We start from the raw sequence: 22280 nt of genomic DNA on the forward strand, positions 1-22280 counted from the left end.
CTCGAGGAAGCTGAACATCCATCAAGGCTTGGCCAGGAGGACATTGGAGGACTTGTGACAGAGCAAGGCTTGTTCTCACAAGTGGCTTCTCAAAAAAGCTTCTAATAATGCTGGCAAACAGCTGGCTCAGGAATATACCACTTCCATTTTCCAGATATCCCTCTTCAACTAAAGCTGAATTCTCAGGAAAATAAAAACTTATTAAATATTTAAACAGACATTTAAAGAGAGAAAGAAATTGTTACAATAACCAGTCAGGACATTCCCATGGTTCTTCTCTCCTATTTGCTACCTTTGGTCCTACATGGGTGTTAGTGGCTCTGTGCAATTTAATTTAATGCACAAGAGATGATCTGTGAGTTCAGACAGCCAAGCCCAAAGAGTCTATATTCAGCATGGTGGCCAAGAGCACCTCCAACTTCCCTTTTCTTCACCCAGGAATAAGATACAAGCATGCCCAAACCTTGATTTTGAGGTGGATAGCTTTTCCTCCCTCCAGCTTCAGAATTGCTCGATCATCAAATAAAAACCGAAGATAATCCAAATTATGAATAAGCTTCAGATATATTAAAGAAACAAATGTGAAACATCATATACATTAATTTCAAAAATTATCATAAGTAAGGAAACACCAGAAAGGACACTAGTAATCTGGTGAACAGTCCCACATCTTGCCCTTCTCTAGAAGATCCCATCTCTAAGATGACATACAAATACATAGCCCAAGAAAGTTTTCCTTTTTATTGTGAAAATTATATTACAAGAAGTCTTAAAGTGCCAAATGCCTTAATGTAATGGATGAGAAGACAAACTTAACTTGTAGGCTGATGCTGACCTCACTGAGGACCAAGGGACAGGGCATTCCTCCAACCCGGCTGATGACACCATCCCTTCAAAGCACAATAAGGAAAATGCGCACTGAAGGCATAGGGAGAGGCAAACCACAGGACCAAGTTTCACCTAAATCATCATGATAATCACATTTCTTTGCAGAACATTGTCCTTAACTGAGGTTGTTCTTAGCCTGCTCCTTAATAAAAGGGATAATAACTCATGAGAACAACAACCACAGGAGATATTTCTAGTCAGCTTTTGTTCTTGTATTTGGCCAGTTAACGTGCAGCCTAAGGGTATAAATAGAGAGACTATAGAGGGGATTAACAGACTTTCTTTCCAGCAGGGCTCATGTGCCAAAGCAATGAGTCTATTAGCATTGTTTCCCTGAGACCAGCACAAAGGCACCAGACTCCTTCCTGGAGCCCCATATTCTCCTCTGAAAAGGAGGAAGGCCTCACTTGTGGATCTAAATACGTCAGTGTTTATCCTTCCATATGGGATAACCCAACCACCCAAACACCCAAATACCTCCCATTTGCAGCCATCATGAGAGACAAGGTTTCTGTGGGGATTTTACACCCCTACAAGCTCCGCATGAGCAGAGTCACTTCTCAACTACAAAATTTTAACACTGAACATTATCTGATGAACAGGATGTTAGTGATGACTGTGGCCTTTCACTCTTCTGCGTACTGACAGCCTAACAGAATGCTACAGAGGATGGGGGATATAGGCATTTAAAAGCTAAGTCTCACCTCCCCAAGTTTTAGGGCTCTGGAACATAGACATCTATACCCAAACAAGGCACCCCAGGATTCCTTTGAGAAAAACTGGCACTTTTCAGCTGTGATCCTTCTGATCCATTTTGATTGACACTGGCATGTGGTGAATCACCTGGAAGTAAACAAGAACTGGTTGAGCTGTCCATAGGTTGCCAATCAGGGCAGTATTTCTCCTTCTGCTTTCTATATCCTATGGACAATTTCTTTTACTAAGCTCACAGATACTTAACAACCCCCCAGCTTCTCAGTTTGGGGGGGGGGGGGAATTTGGTTTGTTTTTAAATACAATCACATATTTGCAAAGCTTTTTAAAAATTAATTATACCCTTTTAAGGGAGAACTTGAAGAGGCACAGCAGAGAGTGCAGTGACTTTCCATGGAGTGAACAGCTGGAGAAAGACAATGTGAACACATCCATCACTAGAGCAGTAGTAGGACTTTGCTCTGCACTAGGCACTTCATAGGATCCACCAGAGTGTCTGTACATGTCATTAAATTAAATAGGATCCCAAGTTAAAACACTTCTTTGGACCAGCTCTAGATTCCCAGCACGCCAAAGGATGGAGCCCTCACAGGCTATGGCTGACACCATTCCCACAGACAGACACATCTTTAAGCAATTTGAAAAATTGATCATTCTGATTTTGACCACCCATGTGGTGGGCAAGGTCTCTCTGGTGTGCCACAATCAGCTGCACGATCCCGTCTGATACGTGCAGTGCTCAATTTAAGCAACTAGAAACAACGAGCTGCATGACAGGATAATCATTCATTCAGGTGTCTCGTGCATCACCAGGATGAAGGCTGAGAGCCAGCTAAACAGCTAAGTGTGAATTACTACACCATAGCTCAAAGTCAGTGGTATCTTTTTATTAATAATTTATAGAGCTGTGTATTATTAATATGCAGAAGCTGCTCTCTCTCTCTCTCTGGTGGAATTTGCTTTTGTGAGCAATGGGGAAGACCAAGGAGATGAAGAACTAGACTTCCCCAAATGAGCAGGAGAGCTGCAGAAGTAGGTCACAAAACCTCTCAGTAGGTAGATGGGTCCTTCTCTCGTTAGGCTATTTTTAAGCATACAGGACCAGATCCTTAGCTCATACAAATGAGTTTGGCCCCATTGACTCCATTTCAGCCAGACATGCTGACACTCCTTGAAAATCTGGCCAATAATTATTTAAATATAAAGAAATACCCCGCAGCACACCCCAATTACAAGCTCAAAATATATATTGGGTATACAGTAACACTAAGCAAGACAGGCAATGCACTGCAGTAATAGTAAAACTTTAATGTTCCTCAAGACATGGGGCCAAAGTGCTTTTACTGCTGCATAATGAATACATTATAGAGATGAAGCTGTCTCTATGTATTTATAAAACAGATATTGCAGACTTATTCACTTATTCCATGTTTTTTGCTTATCAACACATGAGAGCTGCCTTCTAGAACTTGTTCCACTTGAGGACTGAATCTCTGAAAGATTAAAAAGCACTCTTGGTTTTATAGAAATCCTATTGATTTTACAGAAATCAGCTCCTCCTATTTAAATACCTAATTAATTTCATAGCAAGCATTTCCCAGCATTTTTTTCTTTTCAATCTATTTATGGGCCTCCTGTCTGCAGCATTGTATAATACAGCAGGACCAGCTTGCTTAGTCTGCTAACATTTGTTCCATGAAAAACCAACTTTAAGGAATGAAGTATCTATCTCTTATCAACATTTAAAATTAAGTGAAAAAGGAAAACTTTTTTGATTGGTTGGCTTTGTTAAAAGAGCTGAATGGGAAATGTTTTTCCTCCCCAGGTAGTTTCTAAGAGTCCAGACTTTTCTATTTTGCAACCAAAGGCGAACCCAAAACTTTGGGAAGTTTTCCAAAAACATATTTAAGAGCCTGGAAAAGTCTGGTGTAAAGCCTTTTCACCAGGGGTTTGGGGAAAGCAGACTGAGGTCCCTATGCCAGTGTGTAATTACCTAAAATGACAGTATGAAGTTATTTTATTAGAAGTAATACAGTGAGTCCTTCCCAGCTAAGTCTTACCCCAGCTACCATCCGGTATCTGGGTGCACTATTGCCAAGTTTGAACCCAGGGAGGCCTGACTTGGCTCAAAGCTTTCAGCATCCCAGGTTGGGCCCTGGACACTCCCCCACAGTGGGAGGAAGAGAAGAAATGTTCCCTGCTCCTCTTCCTCCTTCTTGCTCCTAGCTTGGACCAGAAACACCACACTCAAGCCAAGAATCTTTCTGTAAGGAATTGCGGGTGTTCATAGAAAAAAGAATATTTTTCCTTAACAGATTCAATTTAGAATAATCAGTTTAATTGATGACAGGAAAAAAAAAAAAAAAGAAAAAAGGAAAGAAAAAATTGAAAGATATTCAATCCATAGAAAGTGTGTGAATGAGAAAAAAGAAATCCATATCAATCTATAGATCTCACTGTGCGAAAACCAACATAATTTTACAAAGCCCTAAGACCGAAGTATAGCTGCTAAAATGCATCTAAGTCCATAACATGCAGCAGGTAACACCCAATGCCTAAGTTTTCCTAGCTTTGTCATGCAATCTGACGGAAGTTTAAAAAAATCCAGGTTTTATGTGACCTTTCCACTCAGTGACATTAATTTATCTATTGAGACCATTTGCAATCCAAAAGCTGATTTGGCTAGGACTGAAAATTTTAGCTGCCAAACAGAGTTGATTTTATGATTGTTTTCATTTTGCTTTTAGGCTGGTTTTCAGTGCTTTGTATCTGTCAAGAAGTGTGTTTGGTTTTGTCCTTGATGGGACATTTGATGAAGACCTAATCAGAGTTCTGTATGTGTATTATATCTTGTAGAAGCAGAAAAGTTCCACCCCTTTTGTATTGATTAGTAAAAAAGCTACATAGATGTTAGGTGGTTTTTAAGATTCACAGTTGTAAACTTAAATGTTAGAGGAATTTTGAGTTGAGACACCTGAGTGCTTTTAGATCTGGATCCTAGGAATGCACCAAATTCAAATTTAGTCATCTTCATGACTTTGAATTAAGAAAAAGCACAATTCACAAAAAATCTTGCAATTAAAAAACAAGAAAAACAAAAAGAAAAACCCAACACCTTGGATATTTACATCAGTTACAAAGGTATGCAATATTTGCTGATCTATAGCTTACATTTGTTAGTGATGATTTAGTTTAGAAATAAAATGAGATGTACAATACTGTGTGACATGAAGTACTGATTTGCATTGCTTGGTAAAGACTGGATTTATTTTAAAACCTATTTTCTTCATTGTAAAGCCAGTCACCAAACCAGAATCCAAATTAAGTTGTTGGGTTTTTTTTTCCCTACAGATAGATATGAAGGCATTGCAATTTTTTGATTAGTCTTCTGCTACGTTAATGAGTTATGGGGTTCCTGACAGAGCCCAGGGGAGGCTGAGCAGGTCTGAGGGCCAGGCTGCTCCCAGGACGAAAAGATTTCTGGGGTAGGAAGGCAGCCCCATGCTGCCAGCCTGGCTCCTGGCCTTCCACAGCACCTCACCCGAAGCCTTCAATGAGCCATGCAACAGCTCCACCCAGCCTGTGCTGGGATTTGAAACATCACAAACTCATAACCAGTAGAGAGTGGATAACTTCACTTTACTTTGAGGTCTGGGGAAGGGACAGCTGAGGGCAGATGCACATGCTTCAGGCTGTCCTGGGGCAGAGGCCCCCTTTCCTCTGCCCTTGGGCCTGACCCCACTTATCAGGAGGCATTTTTGGGGTTCAGTTGTGGAAAAGTGCCCTGCAGCATTTAATATACCACTTGTACGTAACACACAACAGGTGTAGCACACGTGTCTCTCGTCTGTGCATCATCTTAATGGATAAGAAGATTTTAAAAGTCCTTACTCTAAGCTGTGTGAGTCACCCAGCAACAGGAATTGCTGCTGTCTGTTTTCCAAACTCAAAACCAGGAGCTGATGAGAGACTTGGTTGCTCTTTCACACCATTGTGATCTGTTTCTTCAGAAACATCTCTCTAGGACTTGGTAATGATAATTTAATGGGCTATTTCCTCCAATATCCACCTTTTACTGGCTAAATGCACCTGTCTGATGGATTAGGAGAGTAATTTCTCCTTGTGTAAGGTAAATCCCATAAGTCACAGAGAGCTTTGCTCTTCATGTGAAGATGCAGTGTGAAGTTTCATTGTTCTTTCGAAAGACAGGGTGAACAGGAGCAAGGCAGCAACTGCATTATTTTTTCTGTACTCATTTATCTATCATGCTTCTGATTTTAGGTGCTTCCTATTTAGTGAATTTAGTGGCCCTGCAGCTCTCAATCCTTCCTCCCCTTAGCTCAAGTGAAAGGCAGCTTTAGTAAATTGACTATACACCAGAGGTTAATGTGCTGTCATCCATAAACATGTTTCCAAATGAAGCAGAGCTAAGGACAGTGGGGCAAATCTTGCTAGTGGCTATGGGGGGGGTCATGAGGAAACCCTCTCCACCAGAGTTTCCACTCTGGCTGCTCACAGTGAACAGACACAACCACCTGCACGTGCTTCAGCAATCCAGCCCCCTCATCTGACAAGTCTCAAAGTGGCCTGCACAAGCATTCACACAGGCAATAATGAAGTTATTTAAGCAGCTTATTTCTGCCCTCTGGGATAGAGGCCACTACGATGGGATCTAATGTAGAGTCTATTTCTAAAATGCAGTCTATGTTGAAAATGGGCTGCAAAATAATACTGTTAGTGGAGGTTTTAAAGATAAACAGTCATTAACAACGGTCTTTCAGCTGAGTACTAAGCTGTATGGAATGGAATAAAGATGAGGGCATTTCACAACTGAGACAGCACAAGTTACATTATAAATTTCAAGATGCTGCCGTGCTACATGAGTTACATTAAAGCATTTTTCCTATATTTGAACTTATCGACTGTTCCCTCTTTCTTTAAACAGGACATTCTCCCATGCAATATCATTAAAAGGCTATTAATACAAAATACTCTGAATGTTAATAAAATACAAATACAGATTGTTACACTTGTCTTCCTTATTCTCTCAGAAGAAGAAAGACAGAATATCCAGACTCCTTTCTAGAGATTGGCTGGTATGGCAGGGATGGTAAATAGCCCCTCTTCCTCAATTGCAGTAACACAGGGCAGTTTTCTAAAGCTATTATAAAAATAATTTTCCAGATATCTTTATAATTTATCCTTTGCATCCATATTCTGAAGTGTGGCTTAAGAATTTTTGAAATTGGGAAAATCTCACAAGATATAGAAATGATTATGCCATCTTCTCTATGATTTTTCTACTGAAGATCCCTTGAGAAACTTTTGCTCAGTCTAAAAGCGACTTTTATTCTAGAAAAGAGCAAATATGCAAGACATAAACTCAATAGATGTGAGACAGAGGGCTGGGGTGGAAAAACTTATATGTTCTTAACTGTATACACAAAGACTAAATTTCAAAGTTCACATCTGAAAAAATATTGCAGTTGTTGCACAATACTATTATTTTTAATACTTGACTTTGCAAATGATGTTCACATACATAAAATTAAAATAAGAAAAGAAAGGGCAACCTGATATTTGGGGCCTAAGTAAGCGTTCCTACACTTAGTCATCAGAAAGCTCATCCTATGTGCTTTAGGTTTAACAAACCTGTTATTTTTGTCTAGGCATTGGAAAAGCAATTCATTTACATAGTCTTTTATTCTACTAGTATTTTTGCCCGCATATATACTCAATTTCACATAATTATCCCAAGCCCACCCAACCCCCCTAATAACTGAGACCTGTATGACAGCCTAAATTCCTTAGATAAGCTCCCCTAAGTAAGGTTAGCATGTACAAAGGCCTCCGAGAACACAAAGAGGGGCAGTCAGGGAGGGCTACAAGATAAAGCCTCCCAGCTTTTTTAGCATTACAGCTGCTATCTCTGTCCCCAAATCCTCTCTAACGACTGTACAAACCATTTTAAGTGAAAAGACATTAATTGGGTCAGAAAAAAATAGAAGTAAAACAGAACAAGAATATAGTAGTATAATACAGTAAAGGGAATTTCAAAAAAATAATGAAAGAAAAAGTGTTTGCTGAGCACACTCCATCCAGCTCCAGCTGCTTCACTTTGAACTTGGGGGGTGCCCCAGTTTTTGCAGAGATCTCACCTGCAGCCTCAGCCATCTCTGGAGTCAGGCTGAAGCTGGGGGATTTGTTGCAGTCGAACCCTTTGATATAAAAAGTAAAGACTCTTTGCAGGAGGAAAAAAGGGATTCCCTTATGCACCTACAGTCTGTTCTTTTGGGGAGAAGGTTGTTGATACTGCATTTGAAGTGATAAGCACCATCAAGCTTTGTGTCTAGGGCTCTATGCTACATACTTGAGCTAAAAATAGATTTTAAAAGCTAATGAGAGAAGGTCGTATAATATCAGCTAAGAAGTGCAGAGGCCGGTCTTGTGTCTTTTTCTCCCCATGAATGCTTACACATTTGAGTTTGGTCTGAAAACTAAATGGTGCTTCCAAACACAGGAGATTTAAGAATAAAATTCCCATTAACAGTTGTTAACAGGAATTATCTGTGTAGATCCCGTCATATTAAGAGAAAAATAAACTCCTGGAATTCAAATACTCTATAAGGAAGAAAAAGAAGTTAAAAAGAAAAGTCCCAGAGACTCAGATCTCCCACCAGGCTTGGCAGCAGGGATCCATTGCCATTGCCAGGGCTTGGCCCCTGAGATGCCCCAGCAACTGCCTTGGTCCTTCCCATTTCCCAAATGACAGCCATGCCTGTGGGTGTTTGCTGGGCAGTAAGGGACCCAGCCCAGGCACAAAAATGCATTTTTACCATTTCTGGGGCTTGCTGGGTTACAAACCCTGGTGTGCTGTGAGTGAACCACTGAGCAAAAAGTGAGGATGTGGGAGTCTCCATCGCCACTGCTTCTGAAGCCATGCAGCAAAAAAAGAAGTAGTCACTGAATGAGGTACACTGACATGAAATTTAATTTACTGAGAAAGTACTGCACCACTATCAACTGCTTAGGGAACCCGTTTGGAGGAGTCCTCAGAGGTTGTTACAATGGTTGTTGCCTGTGAAACACAAAGGCATGAGGTGACGTGTTTAGGACTTGGTCTCATGATACCTCATCATCACCCCCAGAGTTACTAAACACCAGCTGAACCATGGTAACTGATTACTTTTTTCTGCTGCTTGTCTACTGCAAATCTATGTGAAACTGTGTTGGCTCTGACCCAGTTTCATCCCTCTATAAATACTGCTTTCCACACTGACCACAGGCTATGTACACAAGCTTGGTTGACTCTCAGGGCAGGATAACAGCTTGACTCAGGCACCTAACTCCCCAGCATAGCTGAAGCCTCAGACACCTCAGCCTTGCCTTTTCCTGGGAAGCATGCTTGCTGCCAGTCTTTGTGTATCCACTTTCCCATCCAGGAAACTGTGCATCCTGCAGAAGCAGCCAGGTGTCCTCCCACCTGCTGGCTCAGGCTTTTTGTCAGTGAAAGGCGATTAAGGGAAACAGACTTGTCCTTCAGCAGTGAAGGCAGTGGAGGGCAGGTCTCCCACTTCCCAGCTTCGTGTTATAACCCTGTAAGTGTCAAACACGGTACTCAGAGCTGTAAAAGAGTGAGCGACTACAAACTTCATTCTTGTAAAGCAAGCAGTGTCAACAGAGCAAGAGATTCAGTTCATCAGTTATGAAATTGCTCACCCAAATAAAAGCAACTTACTGTACACTATTGAAACACTGACACAGAAACAGTAGCCTAGATCTCTACCAGCCTGAATGCCCCAGCCAGCAGCTCCAGTCAGCCTGCTCTAGGCTGTATGTGCTCCTGTGGGACGGACGCGTATTTAAACAGGGAGGCTGGATTAGCCAGGAAAGCTGCATCACACAACGCCGTATCACCTACCTGCTTATCAAAGTGGTTATAGAACACAGATATATAAAAGATTCTGAATTATGCCAAGGCCAAGGCAAACAGTAGGGTAGGCAGGTAGGCAGGAGGTGGAGGTGGGAATGTCAGGTTGAGGAGCACTCCCTCATTTAAAAAAATGCTGCTAGAAAAGTTCAATACATGTCATATAATTTTAGTCTATTTCCATTTATGGCTTTCAGCCTTCTACAACTTTGGTGTTACATTTGTTCCTGATTGATATGAAAGGTTACTAGGTGGTCTTCTCAGCCATAGGAATGAGATGTAACTAAGAAAGGATGGAGTTCAAAACAGCATGGGAGGACTCCTTTTAAGAGCATTGACTCCTTTCTAAAATGAAATTATTTGCAAAAACTTCTCTTCAGAATAACACATAGCTGGAGCTATTTCCCTGTGGGGAAAAAAATTAATTGTTGTTGATTCAGGGTGGTCATAAGGCCCTGGTGCTTGCAGATGCAGACCCAGGAGCACAGGAGCTGCAGCCATAGTCCATCCCATCCAGTCCGTCCCACATCAACAGCAGACAGATGGCCAGCATTAGGCATGAGATCCCTGAATTAAGCAGAGGTGGCATAATGAATGTGCCATATTAGGACTCCTCCTAAGCCTTAACTACTGTAAGCTGTGGAAAACATGCTAGCATGCCTGTTAGCAGTAACCAGGGGCAGATTCACAGCATCAGTCTGAGGGTAGTAGCCCTCTATCACCACCCACTGGAGTACCCAGCCTGGCTCACAGGATTGAGAAACCAGCGTGCAGCCTCCCCTAGCCTGCACAGCTGCAGCAAACTTTACCAGCAACTATTATAACCCAGGAAAATCTTGCTGCAAACCCTGATCTCCTCAAACATTATTTATTGCCTGGTTCCAAGGATGTTTGTGAATTATGTGGAGAAGTATCTCCCTTTCCTCTGACTTGGAATATTCTCAGACTTTCTGTGACTACCCCTATTTTCATGGGTGGGAAACAGGGAAACATCTGCACCTGCCTTGCCTTCCCTATACTAATGATTTTCAGCCTTTATACCCCAAAAGGCACAAGGGCAGAGAGCGCAACTATGCAGTCAGCTGGCAGGGAGCTGCAGGCAGCAGCAACTTACTTCAATTATGTGGTTGTGGACCTCTAAAGGTCCTTTAGTGGATCAAAAGGGGTAGTAGATGAGTCCTTCTAGACTACTTATTATTTTTTCTCCTTTTTTATGTCTCCTTTTTACTTTTCTCATTTCTAAGGGAAACAACTCCAACCTTATTAATTTCCCTTGATGTGAGAGTTTTCCTCTGCTCCAGTCATGTTTGTCACCCTTCCCTGAACTCTTTTTACTTGTTTTGTTATTACCTTAAACAAAGATGGATGGAAGAGCAGAAACAGTTCTCCAGCCGTATGACTTGCGAACTACAGAAAAACAGGTCAAGGCTAGACTGAACTCTGAATCAGTTCTAGCGAGGTCAGTGGAGCTACCTTAGGAATGAGTGTACTCCTCTTCAGTTGTTTCTTGCCAAATTCATGTCCCCTAGTACTGCTTAGGCTGTGAAAAGCAATTGTTGTTGACAATGACTTGTCCATAGGGCATTTAGCTGAAGTCACATCACACATTTTATCTGGAAATGTGGATACACACAAGCCATACTGAGCATTTTAGCAAAATCATGCCTAAGTCTGTCTGTACAGCATTTCAACATATGACCAGAGAAATGAACTGGCCACCTCAGACTCCTGTTCAGACTACTAGCAAAAGGAAGGGACAAGAAACCCCCTGCCAACTAATTAAGGCCCTGCCTTCTGTTCCCATGGCTTGTGTCATCCAGTGCTGTTTATCAGGTTTTAGATCTTCTTGTTTTCCAAATATAGACTTTTCCTTGTTTTTATTTTTATTAAATCCTTCATTTTGAGGTATCAGTCAATACCATAAATAAATAATATACCACTCAGGATATGCTGCTTTTCACTTCCATTTCAAATTTCCTTGTTTTGGCATTGTGCTCAAGCATAAATAGGAGACCTTGATTTTCTAAAATATTTATTATATTGTGCATCTTCCACTCCCTATTGACTCTATTCATACATTTACTTTTTTTATTTGCTTTCTGAATCAAGCAGCTGTGGTCCCTCCATCTCTCTTAATACAGAAATATTTCTAGGCTTTTAGATGATGCCTGTTGGTATGGCAAGACTCTGCTTTGTCCAGAGCCACCATAGTAGAAAGGAAACCTGATGCAATACAAAACCAACTGCCCATTAAGTATAATAATGAGGTATCCTTGTGTATGTTCTCAGGCTTTAGTGACTTTCAATCAGGAAAAAAAGTTTGGACTAGTGTCTTGAGTGGTACCATTCTTCCTGCACCCTACAGCCCTTGCAATGCTTTATCTAATCTTTGTCAGCTGACAGTAGTTTTTCCACACCTTTGCAGCTTCTGAGGCCTTTTTCATCCAAGGGTTTAGGGGAATGAAGAAAAAATGTAAGATGAAGGCCTGATCAGAAGAAGTAAACTGAGCTGAGCCACAGTACAGAACACTACTGGAATAACCCATCACTGGAATAACCCATCACCTCAGAGCAACACCTTCCCAGCTCAGACCTGCAAGATCTTCCCTCATGCAGATGTTTTTGACTTGGCAGTGACTGTAATTGCTTTCTGTATTAAAGATGCACAGTGCAATATGGTGATTTGTATTCTGCAAAGCAGTATTAAAAAAGAAGAAGCCAGCAAAAGCCAAAACAGATTTCTAATGATGTCTGTATTAGTGTTGAGCTCAGAAAGGTTTCCCCAATCCTGAATTTCTTCATCAAGAACCAATGAAAACTCTGGCAGTAGCCCAATTTTATGCAAATAGTCCAGGTTTTATGAACCCCTACATAGAGCCTACTCTGCAGCTGTAACCACAGCCCCTCCCCTAACCGCACCAGAGCACCCATGTCCTTCCCCTCCATGGGGCTCGAGCATGACCTCCTTCTCTACTGATGCAGAGAGCAAAGGGCTACACAGACAGAACATGCCAGTTCCCAGCTGGACTCTGCTGAATAAGAGTGTCACAGATCTCTGTAAGATTTGCAGTCATAGCCAGCCAAAGAGATATTCATGAATTCTCACTTTGAATCCCATTCCATTTAAAAAATGCTGTCCCCTTGAGATTTTTTTTTTTCAGTACTTGCAAACCTGCCAGCTTTTTTAACATATAAATAGGAACATTTAGTAAGAAAACAGGGACATGATTCTAACTCTATCAAAATACATCTGATTGAAAGAGCTTTAAGGAGAAAAAGAATTGAAAAGATTCACTGCTTTTAAAGAATGGTTAAAACCCCATCTTTCATTACAGCAAGATCCAGGAGGAATGGCTTTGATCCCTCAATATTATTGGAGCAAAGGCAGTTAATACCTACTTCTAGAGCAGCAACATTAGCTTTTTTACAGAATTCTTTAAATTGCTTCCAGGGCTATTAAAGTCAATTGTAAAACAGCACTGCGTTTACCTAACCAAAATTTCTCCATCAGATCAGTCCACAAAAGGCTTTAGAAGTTGCAATATCAAGTGTTCCAATTCTGAACTTTTGACACTTTCAACTGGCTTCATCCTGATAACTTCGAGAACCTTAGCCAGGAACAAAAATCTTGCAGAGCTCCTCTGAAGTTAACGGAGAACATCCAGGCAATAATTCAGGCTGACTTTTACATGAGACAAATCCAAGATCTTGGCCCCCAGAGAAATAACCAGCCCTGGGTTATATATTAGGATGCCCATTGAATATGTGGAGACATCCTCGTGCCTCTGAATGGGATCTAGGAAAACCACCTGAAGGAAAGGGGACCATCTCACCTAGCTGGCACTAAGGAGCTGGGAGCAAAAACCATTTCATCCTCAGTCCCAGGAAGCTGCTGATGAAACCTTCTCAGTTTCCTTGCTTTCTAGGAGCAGTGAGGATACTCATCCAGGTCTGAGGAAGCCTTGGCCATCACTCTCTGCCCAAGAAAATTTTACCCTAAATCTTTTTGTAGCTACCAGCATATAATTGGATGTTGCTCTGCAGTTTCTCCAGGTTAATTTTTCTGGTTTTTATTAAATGATTGCATGTCTGCTGGGCTAGCAAATGAGAAAATACCTGTCTAATCTAGTCACTTGGAGTAGATATGGAAGAGGACTTCATTACAGGTTCTGCTCTCAAGATTGTTTGGTTATTTGATTATTTGATATAAAATATTGATTGGAGAAGAAATCAAAACATTGATCTGACAGAAGAAATGGTCTTATTTAGTGGATATCCAAAAATACCTACCTACTCTCAGAAATGAGATTATGTTGGTCATGTTCTCAACCTATCATTCTAAAAATTAAGGACTTTTCTGGAAGAAACATAGATGCCTAGAGAGTTATGATCCTGCAAGAGGATCAGGTCAGCTAGCAACAGAAAAGACATTTTAAGTATTTAATTATGGTTTGATATCTCTATAACTATGTAGTATGCGCTACAGATACTATTGCTTCCAGCTTTCTCTATGGCACAAATCCCAGGGGGAAATCCAATGACTACAAAGAAAGAGGATACACTGGACTCATTTAGTTTTGTTCCCTGTCCCACATAGAGATGGAGGCATACATGTAGCACACTGACATTCTTAATTCAAAATTACATAAAGAAGTATGTAATTTTTGAATGACATGAAGAATGAGTTGGCCTGCTATCTACCTACCACTCACCATGGCATACTGGCATAGCATGTTTGCCAAATAAGATAAATAAATAGGAGTTTACCTATCAGTCTGAGAAATAAATCTCACAATGAGTAGATCTGTTTTAAAAATGCAAACATACTACTAGAAGACAACATTGTGCCACCTATGAGATTGCTGGGGTTATGTTCAAGGCTGGGAAGAGACTAGACAAAATTATATGAGGACCACTGCTGAGGGGAGTAGAAAGTCATGTATTTAAGCAAGTAAGCAGCCTGAAGAAAATAAAACATCATCATAAAACAACGAAAAAAAATGGGTAGGATGAAAATAAAAGACAATACAGGAATACAGAAAATAGAAAAAAACACAGAAAAGAAGAAGAGCCATCAAGGTCATCAGCTGGCAAAGATGTCTCTGTAAAGTATTTTAATGCACTGGAAAAGAACTGTTTTCTATTCCTTTCCATGTACTAGGGTTTTTTTCTGATTGCAGAGCTTTTACTATAGCTCTCATATAAACTGCACACATATTTAATATATAAACATATTTTATAATATGATGACACGTTCTTTAACTTCACTGTGAAAATGTAAATTATCTGGCTTTCAGTAATAAGGAGGAGATCAGATTCAGGTTAATGAGAAGATTTGTCTGATTAACCTTCTCTACAGTCTTGACTTGTCATGGTCCATCAGTCAGCCATGCCTAAATAGGGTTTCCAAATGAATTAAAGCCACAGCCTTACATGTATTTATAGAAACATTCATAGGCCACTAAATAAAATCTGTGTTAGTCAATGAACTTCAGATAAACCATGCTTACAGCATTCAAACACCTAGAGATGCACTCCGCATGATCAAATTATTATAGTTTAAGTCCTTCTGTTATTATACACCAAACAAGAATTGGATCATATGAAGAAAAAGAGTCACAAGCAATTAAAAAATACCCAGAGATTTTTCAGTTGTCAATAAAAACAATTTTGCATCGTAGTGACTGAAAGATAACAGCGCTTAGCAATTGGACAATGACATTCCTCTATGTAAAATTAGTCATTGCTTTTAATCCAGTTAGCAGCAGTGAGAAGGTAGAGGTATTATTAAACACTCCTGTGTTCTTATGGAACGAGGGTTGGGAGTTCGAAAAGCCAAAATGAGGAGGTAAGATAGATTTCAATCCCTCTGTTAAACTGCCCCCATAGAACAGTGTGGGAAAAGTCCTTCTTCCACCGCTTTTTCCAACATCTGTCACAGAGATCATAGAATCACAGAATTAACTGGGTTGGAAGAGACCTCCGAGATCATCAAGTCCAACCCTTGATAAATACATATGTCCTTTTTCTAAAGAAACCAAGTAAATACCTGAAATGCCATTAACTCTTCCTTAAAAAAATAAAAACAGAACCAAAACCAGAATGTGCAGGTAGAACCCAGATGTTGGTCTTTCAGGTACTCACAGGGGTTATTTTGAAAAAAGACACGTTAAAACACTTTATGACATGTTTAGGCCATAAATCAGGCATTACTTTCCAGAGATTAAGAACTGTTCCTGTGGGTGGGCTACTACATAATATTTCTTTGGAACCTAGGGAATTGCTCACCGTGCAAGAAATGGTAACAGCTTCATCAGACTAGAGACCTGTTAAAATATGGCAATTCTTCTGTTCCTATGATTACTAATAGAGCAAGGACAATAATTCATTACAAGTAATCTAGCAGATAACTGTTGATTTTTATCTTTATGAACTGTCATCGACAAAAGTTCAAACTTTCAAATATGGCTATTATTCTAAATTAGATTGTATTCCCTCTTCAAAAATCTCACAGAGATTAGCATATTCATTAAAATAAAAAAATTGAGAGTATGGACTCCATTAGTAGGCTATATGTTGTTTCAGGTTTCAGTCAGGCTCATATCTGCAAAAAAACCCAAAGTACTGAAAGCATTGAATATTACAAATTAATATGGGATGTAAAATTAACTTTTGAAGCAAAGAACATAAATGGTGCCTTTTGTGTATTTTCATGATGCAAAGTTGCAAAAAATCAAGCACTTAGAAAACCAAATCATAGTATGAGCTGAATTTCAAGTGCCAGATATTCACAAGCCTAGCCAAAGGACAGACCCAGCCCACCAGCTATATTGAGGGAAGCATCTGACCAGCAACTTGGTTCTTCAGCGTGACTGTCTTAATTATGGTTTGCCAATTATGTTATTGACCTTCCTCTGAGGAATCTCTTCTTTTGTGAAAACAGTAGTAACTCAATTAATTTAACAATGGAAGGTGTGTCCTCTATTTTTAATGAAGTAGAAAGCATTCTAAAAATGGCATGAAAAGAAAGAGTACCAGAGCACAAATACCTCTGCTGCCTATATTCAGCCATCTCAGGCCAATGGAAGTTATTCTCTTTCTTGTTACCAAAACTACAGACTGTGAGCAGAAATAGGCAAACTACATATTCACCATAATAACTGGAAAATAATATGTGCCTAATGTAGGTCATCGCTTCACTGAATCTAATCCCCTATGATCAGAATACTGTTCTTTTACCAAAAAAAAAAAAAAAAAAAAAGAAAAGAAAATTGATCAATATGAACAACAAAAAATCTCTAGAAGGCAGGTAAAGATTAGGTTCTTGTTAGCAGAACATAAAATCATAAGGATTCAGGTCAGCAAAATGTTTTAAAAGACAATTCGCTAAAAGAACCAAAAGATGTAGTCAAACCTCCCTCAAACACACTGTGAGCTGTCAGCCCGCCAGGGATTCAACAAGGCCCACAGAAAGAGGAAAGCTAGGTGGGCTTGGTAGCCACAAACAGGATCTCAGGGACATTCCCACTGCATGGGCTTTCCTCGCAAGAACAAATAGGAGCAGCTCAAATGTAGTAGCAGAATATTTAGGACAAAACAATAAAATAGGTAGTAATGAATCAGCAGGACTGGATGGTATTTCTCCACAATGGTAAAAGAACTGCTACCTGCAGTTCACAACCTATCCCTTAAGAGGTGCTAAGGGGATAAAAGGGTAGATGTGAACTCAGTTTTGGAAAAGAAAATTAGAAAAGGTCCAGAGATCTATAGACCTGAGTTGGGAACACTGACACGAGAAACTTATGATAAAGTCTGGAACTAAGAGACACTGGGCAAACATAATACAACTGGGAAAATATACTATGACTTCTGTAGGGAGAAAATCTTACCTCATATATCCACTGAGCTCCTCGGAAAGAGTCAGTGAGAGCACAAATTGTGGTAGTGCTGTCAACGCAGCATGCTTGTGTTTCCAATGAGGTTTTGACAAGGCCCCTCCAAAAGATTCCTGAAGAAATAAAGCTCTTGTAGTAAAAAAAGGAAGAGTAGGAACAAAAGGTCATTTTTTAAAAATTTTTTTTTTAAAAAAAGGTGATTTGCAGGGCAGTCTCACCAGCATCTATGAATCTTTGTGCTCCATTTACTCATAAATCATCTGAAAAAAGTGAATAGCAGCATGACAGAGTTTGTGGATGATACAAAATAGTTTAGGGCAATAGAAACAAAGGCTGTCTGCAATGTGACAGAGACAGCTCGCAATCTGACACACATGGGATTTATCTTACCTAACCAAAGCATAGCTGTTAGAGAAACCAAGAACCACCTGAGGCTCATTTCATACCCAGTGCAGAGAAATAGGCACTTTTAAGGGTTGATTTCCCTGGTCTGTTTGGAGGAATCCTAGTCCTGGAGATGCCTCTTTCTCTCTGCTGCCTATAATGGGATCACGCCGTGACTGGCTTAGATGATGTTTATCTACATTTAGTCTGATGAACAACCTCTGAGTATGCAGGCAGTAAAATAACAGACAAAATTCAATGCCAATACATGTAAAGTAATGAATATTGAGGGAAATAACTTTAACTAGACATATATAACTTAATGTAAAGGGAACTAGGGAGTTGCTGCTGGTAGGTTTGTGGGAAGCTCTCAGTTCACTGTTAACAGCGGTCAGAAGGACACACAGCTTTGTCAAGTGTCAGATATCTGGGAACATCGAGTGCTTAATAACATGAGTACAGTTTAGGACAGGTCAGATAGGAGCTTTATTAACCATGATCATAGGGAAAAAACATTTGGACAACATTGCTTTCTCTGCTCCCCAATCACTTACTGATAAGTGATTGGAGAGACCCAGTCTATAGACTGTGTCAGTATGCAGGAAAGGAATAAAAATCAAACCAGAAATATAATGATGGTGTTGTGTAGAAGGTGTGAAATTACCCTGCCTCACTGGTGACAGTTCAGGTCCTGTAATTTAAAAAATCCTTGAAGAAATGGTACAGGTGTAGGACAAAGACAATGGGAATGGTCCAAAGATGGGAACACCTTCCAAATGGAGAAATATTAAATCAGCAGGACTTGTTATGTGGGAGAAGACATTTAAGGTCAATAAAATCAGGAGTGATAAGGAGAATTTGCTTGGCTACTCACTCTGTTGCAATTCAGTGTTAGAACTGGCTTGTCATCACAGGCATGTGGTCAACAGCATCAGTTGGTACCTAAAGTAATGAAAGCCATGAAACACTGTACTGCAGTGCAGCCAGCTCCCAGCAGGAGGGGTGTGGATGGGAACATCAGAAGGAAGACCTTCAGGGAAAACTAGAGATGAGAGAGTAAACAGAGAGAGAAGAGTTGTCCCTCACCCTGCAACATGCAACTGGAGAGGCAGGCGACATCTGACAGAGGCTGTGCAGAGTGAAGGATTTAGACAGAGAGCTGAGGGATACACAGACCTTAGAGAATACCTGTGTGTAATGGAAGATCACATAAACATCGTTTCTTAATCCTCTAATAGCAGTGTCAAAGTAGAAAGACAGTATACTTGCCCAGCTGCCTAGTGTGAATCCCAGGGAAGCATGTTCCCTTGGTGGAGGTAGAGTGTCCAGAAATACCTTTGACATAAGGCCAGTGAGTAATCACCTGGGGCATCATTTAAGGGGAAAAGTTTAAAAGGGTCCTACTAATGCACACTGAAATGAAAAACTGTGACAAAGGGTAGGAAACACTGAAAGACCTGTAGATCTAACAGATTGATCAGAACTGTGATCTTTCCACAGCAAATGACCTCAGAAAAACCCTGCAAAATTGGATTATGTTTTATATATAGCATACGTTATATAAATATATATTTATATATAAATATAGAATATTTTAGCAGTCTGAATATAGGCACTTAGGAAAATGTCTAAGCTGTTGATTCAAGATTGATTCTTCAGAACTGCCAAAACTGCAAATCCAACAACATGCAACAAAAAAACTGTGAATTAACAGTTTCTGTGTTGGAGACTTTCCAAACACAGTAAGACTATGAAAAATGTCAGAAGAAAAATTAAAACCAAATCGAAATCATCTTCCAGGTCCTTCAGAATGGGTATGCAACAGCTTCATGCAAGAAAGAAAGTAGATGAATTTCCAGATGTTCCAATCACTTTGAAAAACATTATATTCTGTCCTGCTTGAAAGAAAATAATAGAGCCAACTCAATATTCAACAAACTTATACTAATGTGGGATTAAACATAATGTTTAAACCACAACCTTTGCAGAGACTGGAGAAATGCAGACATAATCCTTGCTGGAAAGAGGTACAAGCTCAGTTTTCTTTATGGACCCTGTAGTACTTGTTCCCAGAGCAGGAGAGAGAGCAGAGGCTGGGCAGGGACAACAATGGTAGTGGCACTGGCTGTGGTGGCTCTGTTTCTCCCTGGATCCCACCATGCCACTGCTGGCACTGAAATGTTCAGCACATCCCAGGAATTTGCCCATCCCCTCCATGGGAACACAGAGCACAAAGTCTCTGCATTTTTATTTTTTTTGCTTCTCCTGTGTTCAGAAACTCATGTTGGATGATCTAAACCTTTGTGGTTAACAGCTTATTTAATAAAATATTGATTTCTTTTTTCCTCATGCTTTAGAAAATAGAATTTTCAAGCAGTTTGATTAAGTACTATAGTTTCCTCAAACTATTTTCAAGGTCCAACTGAAAGTCTAAATCCTAAACTGATTGTTTCCTATTAAATTATATCCACATTTTCTACAAATCCTATAAAAATAAAGTATGCCTACCAAGGTCATCGATAAAGGAGAGCACAACTTTTCTAACCTCTCCAGCAGTACAGGTCCATCTACAGCTACACATGGAAACGTGAGTGAGTGTAGTTCTGAGAAGAAAATACCCTCGCCAAAAAACAGAGGCGTGAAGAAATAAAATCTGTAATAGTTACTTGATGAATATAACCAACCAAAGTTAAAACTAAATTTTATGTATATCTCAAAGGAAAAAAAATAGGATGTGTAATTTGGATAGCATAAAGCAATTGCTATTAGATAGTATGTAACAGAAATGTGTACATTATTACCTTCTATTTAATGAATTATAAACTTAGTATTAGAGATGAAGATGTACTATCAACTAAGGTTTATTAATTTGATATATCTCTTGAAAAAATATGAAAACAGAAACCATCAATAATTTTTAACCATAAATTAAAATAAGATTGCCTGCAGAGTTCTGAAATATGATTTCACTGAATTTAACCTGATATAAGACAAACATGGAATACAGACCTCTATAGAGAACATTTCTCAAAATACCCATAGTATTCCTATTAGTGTTCATCATCATGTAGTTAAAATAGAATAATATTAAAGAGTAATGTGATTTCTGCAACCAGACTTGCCTCTCTCTCATTGGGCCTTTTTAGCCATCAGCGCACTTGTAGCAAGCGTGGGTAGAGCCCTTCTCAAATCTTCGTTCATGAAGCCCAGCCATGATGATGATTAAAGAGTAACAGTACATAGGAATTGTAACTGCACACTGATAAATTTTGAAATAAGGTGTCATAATCTCAAATACTGCCTACAGAAAGCACATGTAAAATATTCGTCAGTTTCTTTCACTAGGAAATTTGTAACTTAATGGTTCACATGAAAATTTATTTTAAATCAAATTCTCCTTTTTTTTTTTTTTAATCACATGAGTTCCCTGGAATAAGTAGGGAATTTTTTTCCTGAAAACTTCTGGAACTTTTCCATACTATATTAATTCTTTATACAGAGCATTAAAGAGACTGAATATATATTGGAAGCCTTTCTGAACCAGGTTTTGCAGTTTGCCCAGTGAAAAGCACCTGGCTCCATGGCAGTTTTAACTTATAGCTTTAAAATTTCTGTCACTCAAGCAGAAATAAATGGATTCTTGGTTAATAGAGACTGTGATATTTGGCCATTTTTAAACTTTGTTTAAATTTGAGATAAGCATGTTCAGTGCACATAATTGAAATCATTTAAAAGCATGGTCTACACACTGATGTCAACTTAAATTAGCTGAGAATCTAGTAAAAAATATTGTCCAGAACACTCACAGGAACCTTGAGCAGATTGCCTGTCTGCATATTTTCAGTATAGCCTGTAAGAGATTATGCTGGAGTAAGTCATAGGTAAATGTTGTTATCTCCTGCATGCTATCTGCTCTGGCAAAACTATTGCATTATGCTTTTCTCTTCTTAACTTTACACAATAACGGCTTGTGGCCATTAGCAAAGAAGTCTGGACAGATAAGAAGAAAAGGTCTAGCACCTAATGATATTAGAGAAAACTAAAACAATGTGCTAAATGGTTGAATCAAAAGAAAGTGAAAGATCTTCAAAATATTGACACTACTGCCAAAGAAAGCCCTTCAACTTCATTAAATACCTTCAGGTTGCTCCTTTTACTGTGGTGTGAAATTAGGTAGAAAAAGAACTATCCATCTGTGCAGTGTGCTACAGCAAAGCAGGTGCTAGAAAAAAAAAAGGCTTTATTTCTGGAAGAGAAAACATGAGTGTTGGAGTGTTGATTTAGAATCATAGATTGGTTTGGGTTGGAAAGGACTTCAATGATTACCTAGTTCCAATCCCACTACCATGGGCAGGGGCATCTTCCTCTAGACCAGACTGTTCAAAGCCCCATCCAACGTGGTCTTGAACACTTCCAGGGATGGGGTATCCACAGCTTCTCTGGGAAACTTGTTCCACTGCCTCACCATC

General features: G+C 39.6%; 1 protein-coding gene across 4 annotated transcripts in view; it reads left to right on the plus strand.

Moving 5' to 3' along the window:
- The window catches only part of ANO6 (anoctamin 6), a 132033-nt gene that overhangs the window by 78749 nt on the left and 31004 nt on the right, over positions 1–22280 (plus strand). The window contains exon 20 of one of the 4 annotated variants that reach the window (XM_050325435.1): positions 11958–12011. The exons of the other annotated variants lie outside the window; for them this stretch is intronic. Coding sequence (XP_050181392.1) covers positions 11958–11996 — 39 coding nt within the window. The 3' untranslated portion in view covers positions 11997–12011. Of the gene's footprint in view, positions 1–11957; positions 12012–22280 lie in introns of those variants that run through there. 4 annotated transcript variants of the gene reach the window in all.

This window comes from Myiozetetes cayanensis, unplaced genomic scaffold, assembly GCF_022539395.1.
Source record: "Myiozetetes cayanensis isolate MyiCay16 unplaced genomic scaffold, myiCay2020 scf3, whole genome shotgun sequence".
Taxonomy (NCBI): domain Eukaryota; kingdom Metazoa; phylum Chordata; class Aves; order Passeriformes; family Tyrannidae; genus Myiozetetes; species Myiozetetes cayanensis.